The sequence below is a fragment of the Saccopteryx leptura genome, chromosome 2 (assembly GCF_036850995.1).
Source record: "Saccopteryx leptura isolate mSacLep1 chromosome 2, mSacLep1_pri_phased_curated, whole genome shotgun sequence".
Taxonomy (NCBI): Eukaryota; Metazoa; Chordata; class Mammalia; order Chiroptera; family Emballonuridae; genus Saccopteryx; species Saccopteryx leptura.
In genome coordinates this window covers 158,081,550-158,100,201 of record NC_089504.1, presented here as the reverse complement: position 1 = coordinate 158,100,201, position 18,652 = coordinate 158,081,550, and the positions used below count along the sequence as shown (strand labels likewise).

Here is an 18,652-nt window from a genome sequence, read left to right as displayed (position 1 = left end):
AAGAAGGAAAATAATACTTTTATCACTGTGCAGAAAACTTTGTGGTGGGGGTCACTAATGGGCAGAAGTAAAAATGTTGTAGAGAGACATCAGTTTGTTGATTTTCTTAATTGCAAGGTTTAGCTCTGCTGTCTGATGATCAGAGCCAGAAGTACAGATCTTCAGGAAGTTCCGCCACTATAGAGAAACCCAAACCCTACCAGAATCAAACCCAAGAAAACACGTACACTTCCAACATTTTGTCCAGTGAACAAAGCAACTTCTGTAAAACTAATCAAGATTTTGTCTTGACTTCAAAAAATGGTGCTTCTAATTTATTTTATGGGGCACAATATCAAGAAGTACTTGTGAAAAAAAGTGATTTGAAGGAAGAAAACCATAACCATCCTAAAGGTGAGTTACTTATATGCATTTCTCACTTCTGCACTTAACCAAGAGTGTACCAAGTTTTCCTGAGACAAGAAGAGTTCTTTATGCATTTCTTTTCTGTCCCCTCGGCTTTAATTGTGAAGTCCAATAATGCTGCATAGCTACTGAGCCTGAATTGGATGAAGAGTTGGACACAGAATTTGTGACTTTCCAAGAACACGCTCAGTGCTCATGCTGATTTCAAATCTTGCATAGTAGCATAGGAACTTCGAAAAGGAAGGAAAAAAGTTCTGTTGTACTATTTTTCTTTGAGAGCTTAGAAATAGTTTGAGGTTGATTTGAAATGTGTGTGGCGGTGGGCCATTTGATAGAAGATCTGAAGGATGAGGATAAGGCTGGTGATGGGATTTACTCATAAAAAAAATCCACCCTAGTCCAGACACTCAATTTGTCGTTGCCATACCTCTTTCCTGGTGCCCAGCACGTTGCTGCCATAGAACAGGCATCACTGTCTGGTGCTCTAAAGTCATGAGCGCTCACGTGATTTCTGGTATATTTTTTTCTGCTCTCTCATTCACATTTTGTAATTTTAGAATATTGTATCATAAATTGTGTTCTTTCCCCACTCCACATGGGAAATGCTTATGGTACATTCTGTAGTGTTTATAACCATAATTTTTTTTAACTTTTATTGGGGTGACACTGGATAACAAAATTATACAGGTTTCAGGTGCCCAATTCTACAGCACGTCTCTGCACTATATTGTGTGTTCCCCCCCATAATCAATTTTAATGATTTCATCATTATGATAGTCAAGTAAGATTATTATCTAATGTTCTTTGTGAAGTGCTAAGTTGTTTCCAGCATTTTAAGTTTTAATTTAATTTCCAGTTTTTAAGAATCTATTCTTTTGAGCTGAGTTATAGAAAAATACAGATAATACAACAAGAGGTGTCTATGCTTACTACTGAGGCTCTAATTAGGAATTACTCCTAATTAGAGTAATTTCTTGTTCCTTGTATGGAATGGTCAAATGTCTTTTTTTTTTTTTGAGAGAGAGAGAGAGAAAGGAGGAGAGTCATCAACTCGTGATTGTGTCACTTTAGTTCTTCATTGCTTCTCGTATGTGCTTTGACTAGGCGGCTCAAGCTGAGCCAGTGACCTCTTGCTCAAACAAGTGACTTTGGGCTTCAAGCCAGTGACCTATGGGCTCAAGCCGGCGAGCTCTGGGACCATGTGGACGATTCCCCCATTCAAACCAGCTACCCCAGCATTCTGTACCGACACTTTATCCACTGTGCCTCCACTGGTCAGGCATGAATGGTCAAATGTCTTTCTCTTCTTTTTGAACAGTACACCTCCTACCTAATCTTTTAGTTTGGAAAATATCAAACATCTAGAAAACTTGAAAGACCACTGCAATGGTTGCCAATTTATCCACCACCTATATTTAAATTTTATTTATTTATTTTTTACAGAGACAGAGTGAATCAGAGAAAGGGATAGACAGGGACAGACAGACAGGAATGAAGAGAGATGAGAAGCGTCAATCATTAGTTTTTCATTGTGCATTGCAACACCTAGTTGTTCATTGATTCCTTTCTCATATGTGCCTTGACCGTGGGCCTTCAGCAGACCGAGTAACCCCTTGCTGGAGCCAGCGACCTTGGGTTCAAGCTGGTGGGCTTTTTGCTCAAACCAGATGAGCCCTCACTCAAGCTGGCGACCTCGGGGTCTCGAACCTGGGTCTTCTGCATCCCAGTCTGATGCTCTATCCACTGCGCCACCGCCTGGTCAGGCTCCACCACCTATATTTAATAGTTAATGTTCTGCTATATTTGTCTACATATATAGATACTTTTATTATTCTTTTTTTAGGTGAGAGGAGGGGAGATAGACAGACTCCTGCATGCACTCGGGCCAGATCCACCCGACAACCCCCATCTGGGGCCAGTGCTCGAATCAGTCGAGCCACTGGTTGTGAGTGGGGGAGAGGAAGAGAGAGAGAAGGGGGAGGGGAGGAGAAGTAGATAGGTGTTTCTCCTGTTTTTTTCTGACTGGGAATTGAACCCAGGATGTCTTCACGCCAGGCCGACACTCTATCCACTGAGCCAACCAGCCAGGGCAAATACTTATATTTTTAGTTATGTCGATATATAATTTGTTGTGTCATTTCATTGCAAGTAATATGCAGACATTTTGTTATAGCTATACCTAGGTATGTTAATAATACTTTAGTATTCAAATTCATTTTAGAATTCCACCAATTATTCCAAAATCCTTTTGAAAGTTAAAAAAAAAAAATTGCGTGTCTTGGTGGATAAAACGTCAATCTGGAATGCTGAGGTCACTGGTTCAAAACCCTGGGTTTGCCTGGTCAAGGCACTTATGGGAGTTGATGCTTCCTGCTCCTCCCCCGCTTTCTCTCTCTCTCTCACTCTTGCTGTCTCTCTCTCTCTCTCTCTAAAATGAAGAAAGTCTTAAAAAAATATATTAAAAAAAAGTTTAAAAAAACCAACAGAATTCAGTCATGGATTGCATTTATTTTTAACTCTAGTCTTTTTAGAAAAGCTCACACTTTTTTTCCCATAACATTAACCTTTTGAAGAATGTATTGTCATTAAGGTTTTCTCGGGTTTTTTTAAAAAAAATCTTATAGAGTTCTGAAATCTTTGGCATACTTTACTTGTAAAATTCTGAAGTTTTAAGATTTTAATCTGCTTTTTTTGAACTAAATTGTTTCTCATTTTTATCCTAGGTGAAGGTATTTTACCATATTGGGAGAAAATAACAGACCAGATACAGGAAGGAAATGACATGAGCTTAAAAAAAATTGGTGATTCCTCAGAAGTGGTTAATATTGAAGAAAGGTATCATCCATGTTAAAAGGAGTAAAAAATGTTATAATTTAATAGCAAGCCATTATTATTTAATATATTAAAATATATTTTAAAAAGTTTAAAAAAACCAACAGAATTCAATCATGGATTGCATTTATTTTTAACTCTAGTCTTTTTAGAAAAGCTCACACTTTTTTTCCCATAACATTAACCTTCGTTTGAAAGATCCTTAGTTTTCTTATTTTTGCTTAAAGATGCTTTTACATGTAAAGGTGAAGATACAACTTATCACATACATACTGTCAGCAACAGGAAGAGGTTGGGGAGATATATCAGTTTAAGTGACTTTGACATTGTCTTGGAAAAACTGAGTGAAGGTTTTACACCTACCAGAATTATCTGGATAAAATTAATCTCTCAAATAGTTAGGTTAATCTTATTTTGGAGAGGGTAAAACAAACTAAATATTGGAATCTCGCCTGACAAGGCGGTGGCACAGTGGATAGAGTGTCAGACTCGGATGCGGAGGACCCAGGTTTGAGACCCCGAGGTCACCAGCTTGAGCACAGACTCAACTGCTTGGAGCAGAGCTCACCAGCTTGGACCCAAGGTCGCTGGCTCGAGCAAGGGGTTACTCAGTCTGCTGTAGCCCCATGGTCAAGGCACATATGAGAAAACAATGAACAACTAAGGTGTCCCAACGAAAAACTAATGATTGATGCTTCTCATCTCTCTCTGTTCCTATCTATCCCTCTCTCTGATTCTCTCTCTGTCACTATAAAAGAAAAATAAAAAATAAATTTATAAAAAAAAGAAAATATTGGAATCTCACTTTGGGTGTCAGTATTTGTAATTTAAAATTGTAAAGTCTGGTAATAGAATTGAAGTATTTTATGACCGATAAAATACCAATATTGATGTTGTTTATTATTTGTTTAAACATTTGAAATATTTTACTAACAGGTAAGTGACATTTGTTGCTTTATTTATATTAAGAAACTTTTTTTTTTCATAGACAGAGAGTCAGAGAGAGGGACAGATAGGGACAGACAGATAGAAAAGGAGAGATGAGAAGCATCAATTTGTTGCTGTGGCTCCTTAGTTGTTCATTGATTGCTTCTCATATGTGCCTTGACTGGGGGGCTCCAGATGAGTGAGTGAACCCTTGCTCAAGCCAGTGACCTTTGGGTTCAGGCTGGTGACCATGGGGTCATGTCTATGATTCTACACTCAAGCTGATGACCCCTTGCTCAAGCTGGTGAGCCCATGCTCAAGTCAGAGGAGACCTTGGGGTTTTGAGCCTGGGTCCTCAATGTCTCAGGTCGACACTCTATCCACTGAGCCGTCACCTAGTTCAGGCAAAAACTTTACTTACTGATTTTAGAGAGAGAGGAAGAGAAGAGAGAGAGACATCGACTTGTTCCACTTTTTTATGTATTCATTGATTGATTCTTGTATGGGCCCTGATCAGGGATTGAACCCGCAACCTTGGCATATTGGGATGACGCTCTAACCAACTTAGCTGCCTGACCAGGGATGAAATTTTTTTTTTTTTTTGGTATTTTTCTGAAGCTGGAAACGGGGAGAGATAGTCAGACAGACTCCCGCATGCACCCGACCGGGATCCACCTGGCACGCCCACCAGGGGCGAAGCTCTGCCCACCAGGGGGCGATGCTCTGCCCCTCCCAGGCGTTGCTCTGTTATGACCAGAGCCACTCTAGCGCCTGGGGCAGAGGCCAAGGAGCCATCCCCAGCACCCGGGCCATCTTTGCTCTAACGGAGCCTTGGCTGCGGGAGGGGAAGAGAGAGACAGAGAGGAAGGAGAGGGGAAGGGGTGGAGAAGCAGATGGGCGCTTCTCCTGTGTGCCCTGGCCGGGTATCGAACCCGGGACTTCCGCACGCCAGGCCGACGCTCTACCACTGAGCCAACCGGCCAGGGCCGGGATGAAATATTTTTTAAAGTTATGTAATAAACATGTTATTTTAAAAGTTAATCTAAGGTCTACAGATAGGCCCTGGCCAGTTGGCTAAGCGGTTGAGCATCAGCCTGGCATGTGGAAGTTTTGGGTTCAATTCCCAGCCAGGGCACACAGGAGAAGCACCCATCTGCTCTCCACCCCTCTCCCTCTTCTTTCTCTCTATCTCTCTCTTCCCCTCTCGCAGCCAAGGCTCAAATGGTTCAAGTAAATTGGCCCTGGATGCTGAGGTTCGCCCCATGGCCTCCCCTCAGGAAGTATAGCTCGGGTGCCCAAGCAGTGGGGCTGTGACCCCAGATGGGCAGAACATTGCCCCGTAAGGGACTTGCTGGGTAGATCTTGGTAGGGGCACATGTGGGAATCTGTCTGCCTCCCTGCCTCTAACTTAATAAAAAAAAAAAGGTTAACATACTGACTTTAGAAGGGCTTTTCCCAAATCATGTACAGTATTGTATATTTCTGTATTTTGGGAGATGGAGTGGGATTGTTGCTTTCATTATATTTTCAAAAAGGGGTCGTGTGATTTTGAAAAAGGTTTTCAGTATAGTCAGGAATGTTTGTATCAGACGCAGTGTAAATGATTCACATCATAATTTGTATATTAAATAACTTTGTTTTTTTCATTAGGCCTATTAAAGGTGCTATCAGAGAAAGGAAACAGACATTTGAAGAGTACTTGGAAGAACAAATTCAGTTGGAAGAACAAGAATTGAAACAGAAACAGCTAAGGGTCAGCATCGCTACTATTTGATTAAATTACCTGCGACTAAAGATTTGTGTATAATTTGCTTTAAATGTACCAGAGTTAATTAAAATATTATTCTTTATTGTAGGAAGTGGAAGGATCATTGCTAATCAAAGCAAAACCAAAACAGCCATTCTTAAAACGAGGAGAAGGTTTAGCTAGATTTACTAATGCTAAATCTAAGTTTCAGAAAGGAAGGGACAGTAAACCAGTGACTGACCAGAGCATTTCAGAGGACCAACATGTGCTTAAAATAGACAGACAATTCCAGTGGAAAACTGCTCTTATAAATAAAGAATCTTATACAGAGAACCCTCCTGCTAAAAAGAACAATAATGCTAGAGCAAAGAGTGGTTCTGTCACACTCAGTCAGAACCCAAAAGTGCTTCGTAATAATAAGAGGAAAGGTCTCTTTCCATTAGGATCGAAATTATTGGCAGGGAAGAAATGTGATAGACAATTTCGAGACCCAATCAAATTAGAAAAGAAAGTAGAAGCTAATAATAAAGAAAATGTACCTGAGTGCACAAAACCTTTTGACATTGTTTGCAAAGTCTGGAATAACACACAAGTTAAAGACAAACATCCCCTTTCGACAGGGCTGGTCGGTTGTATGGCTTCTAAGAGCCCGGTAAGTGAGGCCTTGAGAGAGTCAGGATCTCCTCTTGACGCTTCTCTTCAGAAAACGTTAGAGAATTGGGAACAAGAAAAGGAAAAGGAAAATTTGGAATTAGATGAATTTTTGTTTTTAGAACAAGCTGCTGATGAAATATCATTTTCCAGCAATTCCTCATTTGTACTGAAGATCTTAGAAAGGGACCAGCAGATGATCAAAGGTCACCGGCTGTCTTCTACCCCTGTCAAAGCTGTGCAGCAGCAAAAGGTGACGCCCTGGGGTCCCATCAGGCAGTGTCACCAACATGAGCGTCCATTTCATGCTGTATGTGAAAATGAGGGTGAGTGTAAGGTTGCACCCAGGCAGCTGAATTCAATGTTGCTACATGATGGACCATCTTGTAAAGTTAGTAAAACAGCGTTCCAGATGAGCCCGTGTGAAGATCAGATGAAGTGGAATGCAAGCGATGCTGGTACAATAAACAGAGACTGTCGCTCTTACTCTGAGGAGCAGTGCAGCATCACCACAAAACCACCATCGGAGGGTAACGAAAGGGGCTTGAGCAACAGAGAAGACAGTCCACAAGTCTGTGATGAGAAGGGACCTTTTAGGAACCCTGGGACTCAAGTTGAAAAAAGGAGAGATGTGGATTTAGATTTGTCTGATAAAGATTATAGTAGTGATGAATCTATCGTAACTGAAAGCTTGAGAAACAGAGGTGCCGAATCCTCAAGAAGATCCACATCTCTAAGTGTGAGTAAAATTGACTTTGATGATGAAAGAACTTGGACTGATCTTGAAGAGAATTCATATACACATGGTGTTATTCTTGGGAATGAAGCCATTTATGGAACTCCCCAGAGAACCGACTCTAATAAGAGTGAAATGTGTATACTGGACAAAACAATAAAAGGGAAGGTTGTACTTGTCAAAAAAGAAGATGTGAGCCAATCCAGCAGAGACACAAGTCCTCCTCCTACATCAGATCTGATGATGAAATTCTTCCCTTCTTTGAAACCAAAACCAAAATCAAAATCCGATTCACACTCAGGAAATGAACCTATGCTAAGTGTTCAGGACCAATCCCCTGGTAAGTCAGAGCATTCTAAAATATATAAATCTAACATTTATTTTATTGGTATGTTGTCAGAATGCTTAAAATTCTAACCTTTCTGGTTGCTCAGTAGTAGTCTAATGTAGGTGATTTGATTTATTAAAAGTTTGTTTGTGGGTCTAAATAACAATCACTTTTATAAGAGCTTTGAATGAATTGTGATTTCAGATATTTCAAACTTAAGCCTGTGTCTTATTAAGACTTGACTAAGAAAAATTTTTAGTTTTCTTTATTGATTTTACAGAGAGAGGAAGGGAGAGAGAGAGATAGAAACATCGATCAGCTTCTGTATGTGCCCTGATCAGGGATCGAGCCATCCACCTTTGCTAATTGAGGCTACACTCTAATCACAGGAGCTACCCAGCTAGAGCTTAAGGCTTTCAAATTAACCACTTTGTTACAAAATGAGATAACATTTATTTAAGTTTCTTTTACAACCAGGGAGTACCCAGTTTATAGTTTGTGTTACTGTGGAGTAAACTTTGTGTGTGCATGCTTTCTTTCTTGCACACTTAATTTTTAATTTTTTTGTATGTAGGAGACGACTCTGCACCAATATAAACGGCAGTTAACTGCAGAGCAAGGGTTAAGTGGAGACAAGAGATCTTGGAGTATATTGGCCATGCAGAGACGATGGCTAGGGTTACTTGAATGCATGTGCACAGGATTCTTAGAGGAATACCTCCAAAAACCAGATGTCCTTTGTAATTAATAAGCCCTGAGACTCTGACTCTTCTTGTGTCCTTGTTCATGAACAGAATCAGTAGACATGCAGCGTTGGGGATGAAACGAATGGGAAATAAGGCTTGTGTAACTTTCTAGTTTTAACTGTTGAGTTCTGGCTTTTGGAGCTCAATAAATATGTTGTGGCGCTGTTTCTCAGAGCTGATTCGCATAAGAGTTTCAGCCCTCTGCCGGTCATTTAAATTTGGTGTGTCTTTTGCCTCGTGAGTCCAAACTGTGAAGAAATTCATAACATTTATATATTTTTGAAGTGAGAAGCAGGAAGGCAGAGACATACTCCTGCATGTGCCCCACCAGGATCCACCTGGCATGCCCACTAGAGGGCCGATGCTTTGCCCATCTGGGGCGTGGCTCCACTGCAACCAGAGCCATTCTAGTGCCTGAGGTGGAGGCCATGGAGCCGTCCTCAGTGCCCGGGCCAACTTTGCTCCAATGGAGCCTTGGCTGCGGGAGGGGAAGAGAAAGACAGAGAGGAAGGAGAGGGGGAGGGGTGGAGAAGCAGCTGGGCACTTCTCCTGTGTGCCCAGGCTGGGAATCGAACCCAGGACTTCCACATGCCAGGCCAACACTCTATTGCTGAGCCAACCGGCCAGGGCTTTGCACATTTTATTTTGTTGACCATTTTTTAACTTAATTTTTTTTTATTTTTTACTATCTCATGCATTAATCTGTTAAATATAACCAAGAAGAAATATAGTATAATTCAAGTTTCCTTCTTCCCCCAGATCTGGGCTCCTACTTCCCTTTCCTAGAGGGAACAGCATTCCCATTTAATTTGTGTATGCTGAAAACATTCCATGCATATGAATGGATATGTATTAGTGTGTAATTTCCTAACTATGCAAGTGAAAACATGCCTTTTTATATAACATTCTGCATCTTGCTTGTAATATATTGAAGATTGTTCTAACACATACATCTGTCTTGTTTTGTTTAATGGCTGTACAGTATTTAGTTGAAGTGATCAACTTTTTAAACCTATATTGAAAAACTCTTTTCACACCCTGGCTGGTTAGCTCAGTTAGTTAAGGAAACACCAAGGTTGATCCCTGGTCAGGGCACACATGGGAAGTAACCAATGAATTCCAACATAGTGGAACAACAAATGAATGCTTCTCTTTATCTTTTTCTCCCTCTGTCTCTCTAAAATCAATCAGTTTGGGGGAAAAACTTCTATTATTTCATGTTATATTACAAACTCTGAATGCTTTCAAAGCATAGGTGTTTTATAATATAAATTATAGCAAGCTATCATAAAATATATTCTGAATTTATAAGTAGGTTTTGTAAAATTTTTTGAAGGTTTTTGTTTTTTTTTTACACTGACGGAGAGACAGACAGACAGGAAGGGAGAGAGATGAGAAGCATTAATTCTTTGTTGCAGCATCATAGTTGTTCATTGACTGCATTTTCATAAGTGCCTTGACTGGGGGGCTACAGCAGAACGAGTGACCCCTAGCTTAAGCCAGCATTCTTGGGCTTCAAGCCAAGCGACCTTTAAGCTCAAGCCAACGACTATGGTGTCATGTCTATGACCCCATGTTCAAGCCAGTGACCCCACACTTAAGCTGGTGAGCCTATGATCAAGCCGGCAACCTTGGGGTTTCTAACCTGGGTCCTTTGTGTCCCAGTCCAACGCTCTATCCACTGTGCCACTGAATGTTCTGGATGGAAGTTTTTGTTTTTTTCTGGGTTTTTTTTTTTTTTTCATTAAATGAGAGACCAGGAGTCAAAAAAACCAAATTCCTCATTCACCCAGACTGGACTCCACCTGGCAAAAGCCCTGCCAGGTGATGGTCTGCCCATCTGGGGCTACTGCTCCTCTGCTTGGCAACCAATATATTTTAGCACCTGAGATGAGGCCACAGAGCCATCCTCAGTGCCCAGGGCCAGCTTGCTCCAATCGAACCATGGCTGCAGTAAGGGAAAAGAGAACTAGAGAGAGAGGGGAGATGGTGGGGTGGAAAAGCAGATGGTCGCTTCTCCTGTGTGCCCTGACCAAGAATTGAACCCAGGGCTTCCACATGCCAGCTGTCACTCTACTGCTGAGCCAACCGGCCAGGGTTGGAACTTTTTAAAAGTATAGAAGTTGTCTGACCTGTGGTGGCGCAGTGGATGAATTGTTGACCTGGAACACTGAGGTCACTGTTGAAACCCTGGGCTTGCCTGGTCAAGGCACATAGGGCAAGCAATCAGTGAACAACTAAAATGTAGCAACTATGAGTTGATACTTCTCGCTCCCCCATCCCTCCTCCCTGTAAAATCAATAAATAAAAATAAAAAATACATATATTAATAGAAGCAAAACCGTGTGTAACTGAACTACCCAAAGTTACCTATGGGATACCATTTTGGGATATTTTGTTTCAGTAGTTTTTCCTGTGTATTTTAAATATTGTAGAGGCATATATTCTAGCTTGCATCATTCTTTTTGACCAGGTGTATAACATGTATTGGCTATATCATTAACTCTCTGTACTTTAAATAATGGTTGCATAGCATTATATGAATGAATTTAATTTTATTCAGTATTTTTTTTTAATGTTGGACAATTTTTTACTAATAAAATTCCATCGCAATGCATATTTTTGTGCAAAACTAAGATTTTACACGATTATTTTTAACTAGATTTTTAGAAGTAGGGTCAAAGGGTAGATATGTGTGTTTTAGCCTTGTGATATAAATCAGATATAATTTCCAAAAGGGTAGTTGAGTGACAGAAGCATTGGATGTTTTGTTCTCGTAAATAGGAAACTGATATTGGGAAAAAGTTTTAATTCATATCTCTTTGGTTAGTGAAGGGTAAACTTTGCTTTTTGGTATCAATTAGTGCTTTATATATCTACAACTTAATTACATTTTTAAGCAATTTTTTTCTTTTTATTTTAGTGAGAGGAGGGGAGGCGGAGACAGACTCCCACATGCACCCCAACCGGGACCAACCTGGCAAGCCCAATAGGGCTCTGCCCATCTGGGACCCTTGCTCCGTTGCAACAGGAGCCATTTTTTAGCACCTGAGGCAGAGGCCGTGGATCCATTCTCAGTGCCTGGGACCAAATGCCTTTATTTGAGCCAAGGCTGCAGGAGGGGAGGAGAAGAGAGAGAGAGAGAGAGAGAGAAAGAGAAGCAAGAGGGGGAGGGGTGGAGAAGCAGATGGGTACTTCTTTTGTGTGCCCTGACCAGGAATTGAACCCAGGATATCCAAGTGCAAGGCCCTACCACTGAGCCAACTGGCCAGGACCCTTAAACTATTTTTATATACTGGCCATTATAAATTTATTTGAATTTTTTTTTTTTTACATATAATGTTAATCCATTGTCATATTGAAACTCTTTTGAGGTAGAATAATTTGATTTTTTCCTAAATTTAGACTGGTTTCTTCAGGAAAGGTAGGCCAATAAAATTGAAGAAAATGTTTTTATTAGAAACATTACTACATGTTTATTTTAATGGGATAGTTACTATATTTTTGGCTCTAGTGTTAATAGCTAGCTATTGTTTTTGCTGCTAAAGGCCTCTTGTGAAGTTCAGTATTTATGGTCTATTTTATAGGTGACCGTGCTCGATCTGAAGTTTTGAGAAAGAAAGTTAATGAATTGGAAACGGAAATAGAAAAATTTAAAGCTGAGAACACATCTTTAACTAAACTTCGCATTGAACGAGAAAGTGCTTTGGAAAAACTCAGGTAAGTTTGCATTTGGAAGTTGGGAAAAAATATACATACATTGATTCAGTTAGTATCTTTAAGATGATATCCAAAATATTGAAATCAGTTTTTATCTACCCAGTATATAAATGGAAATGAAATTGGTACCATGTATGAAATTTTTTTTTTTAAGCGGGAGAGAGGGGGAGATACAACAGATGGTGACAGACAGATAGGAAAAGAGAGAGATGAGAAGCATCTCTCATAGTTGTGGCACCATAGTTATTCATTGATTGCTTTCTCATATGTGCGTTGACCGGGGGGTTTCAGCCAAGTCAGTGACCCCTTGCTCAAGCTAGTGACCTTAGGCTCAGGCCAGCAACTTTGGGCCAGCAACCTTTGGGCTTAAACTAGTGACTCTGGCGTCATGTTTATGATCTCACACTCAAGCTGGCAATTATGTGCTCAAGCTAGATAAGCCCAGGCTCAAGCCAGCGACCTCAGGGTTTTGAACCTGGATCCTCAGCATTCCAGGGCGATGCTCTATCCACTGTGCCACCTCCTTGTCTGGCTGTATAAATTTTTTAACTATATAAAATGACCCATAGTGGTCAAAGGTATGTTAAAAGGGGAATTATTTTTGGTGATGAGATTATAAATCAAAATTTGAAAAGCGATTTGGGGTTATGAATTCAAGTACTACATTGGTTAGTATATTCATTTCTTAGGCCTGCTGTAATCACGTACACACAGGCCCTGGTTGAGGTTGATCAGGGTGTCATTCAATATGCCAGTGTTGTGGGTTTGATTCCTGGTCAGGGCACATACAGAATCAACTAATGATTATTTATGAATGGGTGGAAGAGCAAATCGATATTTCTCTCCCTCTCTCTCTCTCACCCTTCCCTCTCTCTAAAAATTAATAAATAAAAAATCTTAAAAAGAAAAGTACATACAAACAGGGTGGCTTAAAACACACAAATTTATTCTCTCATGGTGTTAGCAGAGCCATGCTTTTTCTCCAATCTTCTAGTGCAGGGGTCCCCAAACTTTTTACACAGGGGGCCAGTTCACTGTCCCTCAGACCATTGGAGGGCTGGACTATAGAAAAAACTATGAACAAATCCCTATGCACACTGCACATATCTTATTTTAAAGTAAAAAAACAAAACGGGAACAAATACAATATTTAAAATAAAGAACAAGTAAATTTAAATCAACAAACTGACCAGTATTTCAATGGGAACTATGCTCCTCTCACTGACCACCAATGAAAGAGGTGCCCCTTCTGGAAGTGCAGTGGGAGCCAGATAAATGGTATCAGGGGGCCGAATGCGGCCTGCGGGGCCATAGTTTGGGGACCCCTGTTCTAGTGGTTGCTGGCAATTCAGCATTCCTTGTCTTGCAGCTGGCATTTGAGTTATTTCTACCTTTTGGTTATTGTGAATAATAATACTGTTATCATTGGTGTATTAGTATTTATTCAAGTTTCTGCTTTTAATTCTTTTGAATATATACACAGTATGGAATTGCTGGGTCCTATGGTAATTACTGTTTTGAGGAACGGCATACTGTTTTCCACAGTGGCTACACCAGTTTACATCAGAGAAAATGATTTACTTATGTTGAGCCAACCTTGCATTTATTTGAATGATGCATACCACTTGGTCATCCTATATAATCCTTCTAATGTACTGTTGAATTTGCTTTGCTATTATTTACAGAGAGTTTTTACATCTGTGTTCATCAGGGGTGTTGGCTTGTTTTTCTTTTTTTGTGGTGTCTTTGGTATTGGTATCAGTGATGTTAGTTTCATAAAATTAGTTTGGAAGTGCTTCTTATTCTTTTTTGTCAGTTTAAGAATAATTGGTATTAGTTCTTTGAATGTTTGGTAGAATTTACCTGTGAAACCATCTGGTCCTAGACTTTTCTTTGTTGGGAGATTTTTACTGATTCAGTATATATATTGTTGGTCAGTTCGGGCTTTCTATTTCTTCTAGATTTAGTTTTGGTAGGTTGTATGTTTCTAGAAATTCATCCTTTCTAGGTTATTCAATTTTTTTGGATTATAATTGTTCATAATAAGATCTTTTTTATTTGAGTCAGCTGTTGTAGTGTCTCCTTTCATTTATGATATTTATTTGAGTCTTACCTCTTTTTTCTTAGTCTAGCTAAGGATTTATTTTGTGTGTTGTGTTTTTCCTCCTGAGACTCAACCATTCTTTAGTGTTCCATAAATCCTGTAGGCTTTCTTCATTTTTTTTCTCCTCTGACTCTAACTTCAAATTATCTGTCTTCAGTTTACAGATTTTTTTGTCTTCTGCTTGATTGAGTCTTCTGTTGAAGGTTTCTGTTGCATTTTTTTTTTTTTTTTTTTTTTTTTTTTTTTTTACTTCATCCATGTATTCTCAGCTCTTGAATTGCTGTTTGGTTATTTTCTGTGGTTTTTCTTTGTTGAACTTCTCATTTTGTTTCATGTGTTGTTCTGATTTTGTTGGGTTGTGCATCTGTGCTATGTTGTAGCTTGGTGAGCTTCCTGAAACAATTGTTTTGATTTCTTCCTCAGGCAATTTGTAGAGCTCTAATTTTGGGGGGATTGTAACTGGAGCTTTATTAGTTTCTTTTGGTGATGTCATGTTTGCCTGATTTTTCATGATCCGTGTAGCCTTGGTTGATGTCCTTGCCTTTAAAAGAGCAAATACCTCTCCCTGTTTTTACAGATTGGATTTGGCAGGTCTTCACCTTGTCCTGCTGAATCCTTGGACTGATGAGTCTGCCTTCAGGATCCTAGTTGAGTGGGGTTATAGCCAGATCATGTGGCTGCTTCTGGGTCCACAGTGGAGTCCACGGTTGGAAGGCCTGTTATCAGGGGTGTAGGGGCCATGATTCCTGCCAGATCTCTGGCTGGACAGGATTGCTTTTGGATCCCCAGTCAAGTGGGGCTGCAGCTTCGTCACGGGGCAACTTCTGAGTCCACTGTTGAGTCTGCAGGCAGGGATCTGTTCCCAGGGGTAAGGATGGGTGTGGCTCCCTCCGGATTTCTGGGTATCTTCCTGCTGGGCCCCTGGGTGGGCAGGACTGCCTCCAGTACCACAGCATTGCAGGCTGGCGCCATGCTGCAGGGCTGTTTCAGGGTCTGTAGCTGGGACTGAAGACTGTGGCCTGTTATTGGGGTGCACAGATAGGTGTGGCTCTTCCTGAGTCCTTTGGCGAATGGAGCTGGGACTGAGTTTAGAGGGCCTAGGCTGATTTCATTCTGGATCAAGGACCATGTTTGGTAAGTCTTCCACTGGGGCATGGGCCTGCCTTCTCTAAGTGGCTGTCCTGATCTTAAGGCTTCACCAGGGTTTCCCAACCTCCTATCTGAATCCTATCACTTCCCCAAACGCACTTGTATTCATGGATGGCTGTCAGATTGGTGTGTATGTGGGATGATGTGAGCCAGGGCCTCTATTTTACCATTTTGCTGATGTCCCTCTTCTTCCGTCCTTAACACAGAATGGAGAATGTACCTGGGTTGTGACTATCCCTCTGATCAGTGTCCTCCACAGCTAAACACCAAAGTCCTCAAGTGGTCTGTAAGACCCTAATTATCTGGCCCTTGGTTTACTTTTCTCTTTCCTGTCTCTTGCTCACTGTTTTAGCCCCACTGGCTGCTTCGGTGTTCTGTGAACATATCAGGCATGTTCTACCTCAGGGTTTTTGCATGTGGTGTGTTCCCTCTGCCTGAACTGCTTTGTCCAAATATCCTCATGGCTATTCTCTCACTTTCTTCAGGTTTTACTTCAAATATTGTTTAAGCAAGATGACCCCATCCATAATTTATTTTCCTATCCTGATATTCCCTAATCTCATTCCTTGTTAATTTTCTTTCTTAATACATCTAATGTTCCATGTATTTTACTTATTTGTTCTATTATTGCCTGTCCCTCTGATGTAGGGACAGATGTAGCAAGCTTCATGGGAGTAAGGGTGTTTTGTTTTTTCTCTGGGGTTCCTCTAGTGTAATGCCTGCCTTGTAAGTGCACAGTGGGTGCTTGTTGAGGGGTGCTGTACTGAGTGAACTGGCTCTTACTTCATTGCCATGGATTGAGGACGGACTCACCAAGACTAGCAGCTCCTCATTTCCAGGCTGTTACTGGTATTCCATTTTGCTGCCACATCTGGATTATTATATTGAGATGATCCCCTTAGATAATCCCCTTAGATAACATGGTTTGGTCATTTTAGGAAAGAAATTTCAGATTTTGAACAACAGAAAGCAAACGAGTTGGCTCAAATAAAAGAATTTAAAAAGGAGGAAATGCGGAAGCTACAAAATAAACGCAAAGTTTTTGAAAAGTATACTACAGTTGCAAGAAATTTTCCAGATAAAAAGGAACGTGAAGAAATACAGGTACACTAATACTTATATACTCATATCAATTAGTAAAGATGACAGTCTTGTAAGAAGTTTAGAGTTATTTGATGTGTCAAAGAGATATTGGGTATCAATATTTATCCAGTGGCTCAACAAATTACAGTATCTGAGACTGCATCAGGAACATCTTTTGTAGTTTGACTTTTAAAGAGTAAAATATTCTCTTACTAAATTAGGCTTCGAAACCAGAAAAAGCTATAATGACATGAATGAATTAATAAGCCAGGAGTTAGGAGTTTCCTAGTATAATATTGTGTTAATTTGTTTGATTTACCACATAACCAATGCTGTTAGTTTTGTTCATTTATAAAAATTTAAGGCCCATATACTAAATAGGTGTTAAATTCTAAAAATTATAAAATCATAGGCCAAATTATCAGTCCTGTTCATTTCCAAGTTAGAAATAGACATGATCAGAGGAATGTAGTACTTAAAAAGAACTAATGCATTTCTAGCTAGACTACAGAAAAAAATGTAGGTAAATATATTCATGAAATTGACATGCAAAGATTTCAAGAGAAGACAAAGAACTAAGTATAAAAGAAAAAAGTGGATATTGGACTTTATCAAAAGAAAACCTTCCGTTTACCAAAAGAAATTTTGAATGGCTAGACTTTGCTGATAGCATAAAATGCAAACTCATCTTCTACTTCCATGTTTTATTGATTTTTTTTTTCAGAGAGGGTTAGGGGAGAGAGAGAAATGTCAGTTTATTATTTTACTTATTTATGTATTCATCGTTTTTTTTGTATGTGCCCTGACTGGGGCTTGAACCCTCAATCTTGGCATATTGGGACCATGCTCTAACCAACTGAACTAATCCACCAGGGCCCGCTCCACATTTTAAATACCAGAATTTTTGAGTTCCATCCTTTGCTTTTTTCTTTCTGTAGTATACCATCTTTGAACAATCTCATCCATACCACCTATAGCTTACGCCAGTGATTCTCAAACTTTTTGAAGTTGGGGTGCATTTAAAATTCTGCAAATAATTGTAGGCACACTATATACAAATTTCTGAGAAATATGTTATAATAATTAAGTCAAATATTAAAAAAATATATAAAGTCCAAGCATGCTTTTATGAAAATTAAACGAAATAAATACAACAAAGTTAAATTTATTCTAACATTAAAAAAAATTTTTTACATTTTTTTTTTTCTGAAGTTGGAAACGGGGAGGTAGGCAGACAGATTCCTGCATGCGCCCGACTGGTATCCACCCGGCATGCCCACCAGGGGGCGATGCTCTACCTACCCATCTGGGGCTTTGCTCTGTTGCAACCAGAGCTATTCTAGCGCCTGTGGCAGAGGCCACAGAGCCATCCTCAGCACCCGGGCCAGCTTTGCTCCAATGGAGCCTTGGCTGCAGGAGGGGAAGAGAGAGACAGAGAAGAAGCGGGGAGGGGTGGAAAAGCAGACGGGCACTTCTCCTGTGTGCCCTGGCCGGGAATCGAACCCAGGACTTCCGCACGTCAGGCCGACGCTGTACCACTGAGCCAACCGGCCAGGGCTCATTTTTTGAGTTATGCTTTTTAGAATTCATAAAAAAGAGGGGTTAAAAAATAAAAAAAACAACAAAAAAGTTATCTTTTTATATATAGATAGATAATTTTTAGTAAGATTTAGTAAATTCAGCAGGTCCCAAATGTGTTAAGTTTTTTCATTCTTGTGTTTATGAGAAACGTGAGCCTAATGTGTCCTAGCGATTTCTTCAGTGTTTGGGCATATATTTGAAAGGCAAACTCTCATTTCCTCATCAATACATTGACGAATTCCTGTCTTTTTACTCTTAATTTTGTTGAGGGTAGAAAATCCTAATTCACATAAATAGGATGTTGAAAATTATAGTCAAATGTTCAAAGCTTTTTTAGATATTGCCACATATTCTTTTTTTATAGAAATCCAATAGGCTTCAAGAGACAATTCCTTATGTTTAATCATCAATCCAAAACCCCCACCATACATATCATCTTAACTTTACACCAAACAAAGGATAGAAGAAACTTGCCTCCAGTCTTTCCGGGGAACATGGGGGGTAGTGTAAACAATCCAGCACCACAGCTTAACAGCCTTTTGCAACCTAATCAGGCAAGTGAGGTGGGGGGTTGGGCAGACTGTCAGCTTACAGCCAATTCCCCACACCTCTGTCCCCCAAAAATCTAAACTCCAAAAACCCT

At 40.0% G+C, this 18,652-nt stretch overlaps 1 protein-coding gene across 1 annotated transcript in view; it reads left to right on the top strand.

Annotated features, from left to right (window-relative positions):
- Positions 1 to 18,652, top strand: part of CENPJ (centromere protein J) — a 63,848-nt gene that overhangs the window by 24,665 nt on the left and 20,531 nt on the right. Inside the window, exons 4-9 of the mRNA XM_066369113.1 lie at positions 118 to 393; positions 3,129 to 3,240; positions 5,815 to 5,917; positions 6,021 to 7,638; positions 11,960 to 12,092; positions 16,284 to 16,449. Coding sequence (XP_066225210.1) covers positions 118 to 393; positions 3,129 to 3,240; positions 5,815 to 5,917; positions 6,021 to 7,638; positions 11,960 to 12,092; positions 16,284 to 16,449 — 2,408 coding nt within the window. The remainder of the gene's footprint in view (positions 1 to 117; positions 394 to 3,128; positions 3,241 to 5,814; positions 5,918 to 6,020; positions 7,639 to 11,959; positions 12,093 to 16,283; positions 16,450 to 18,652) is intronic.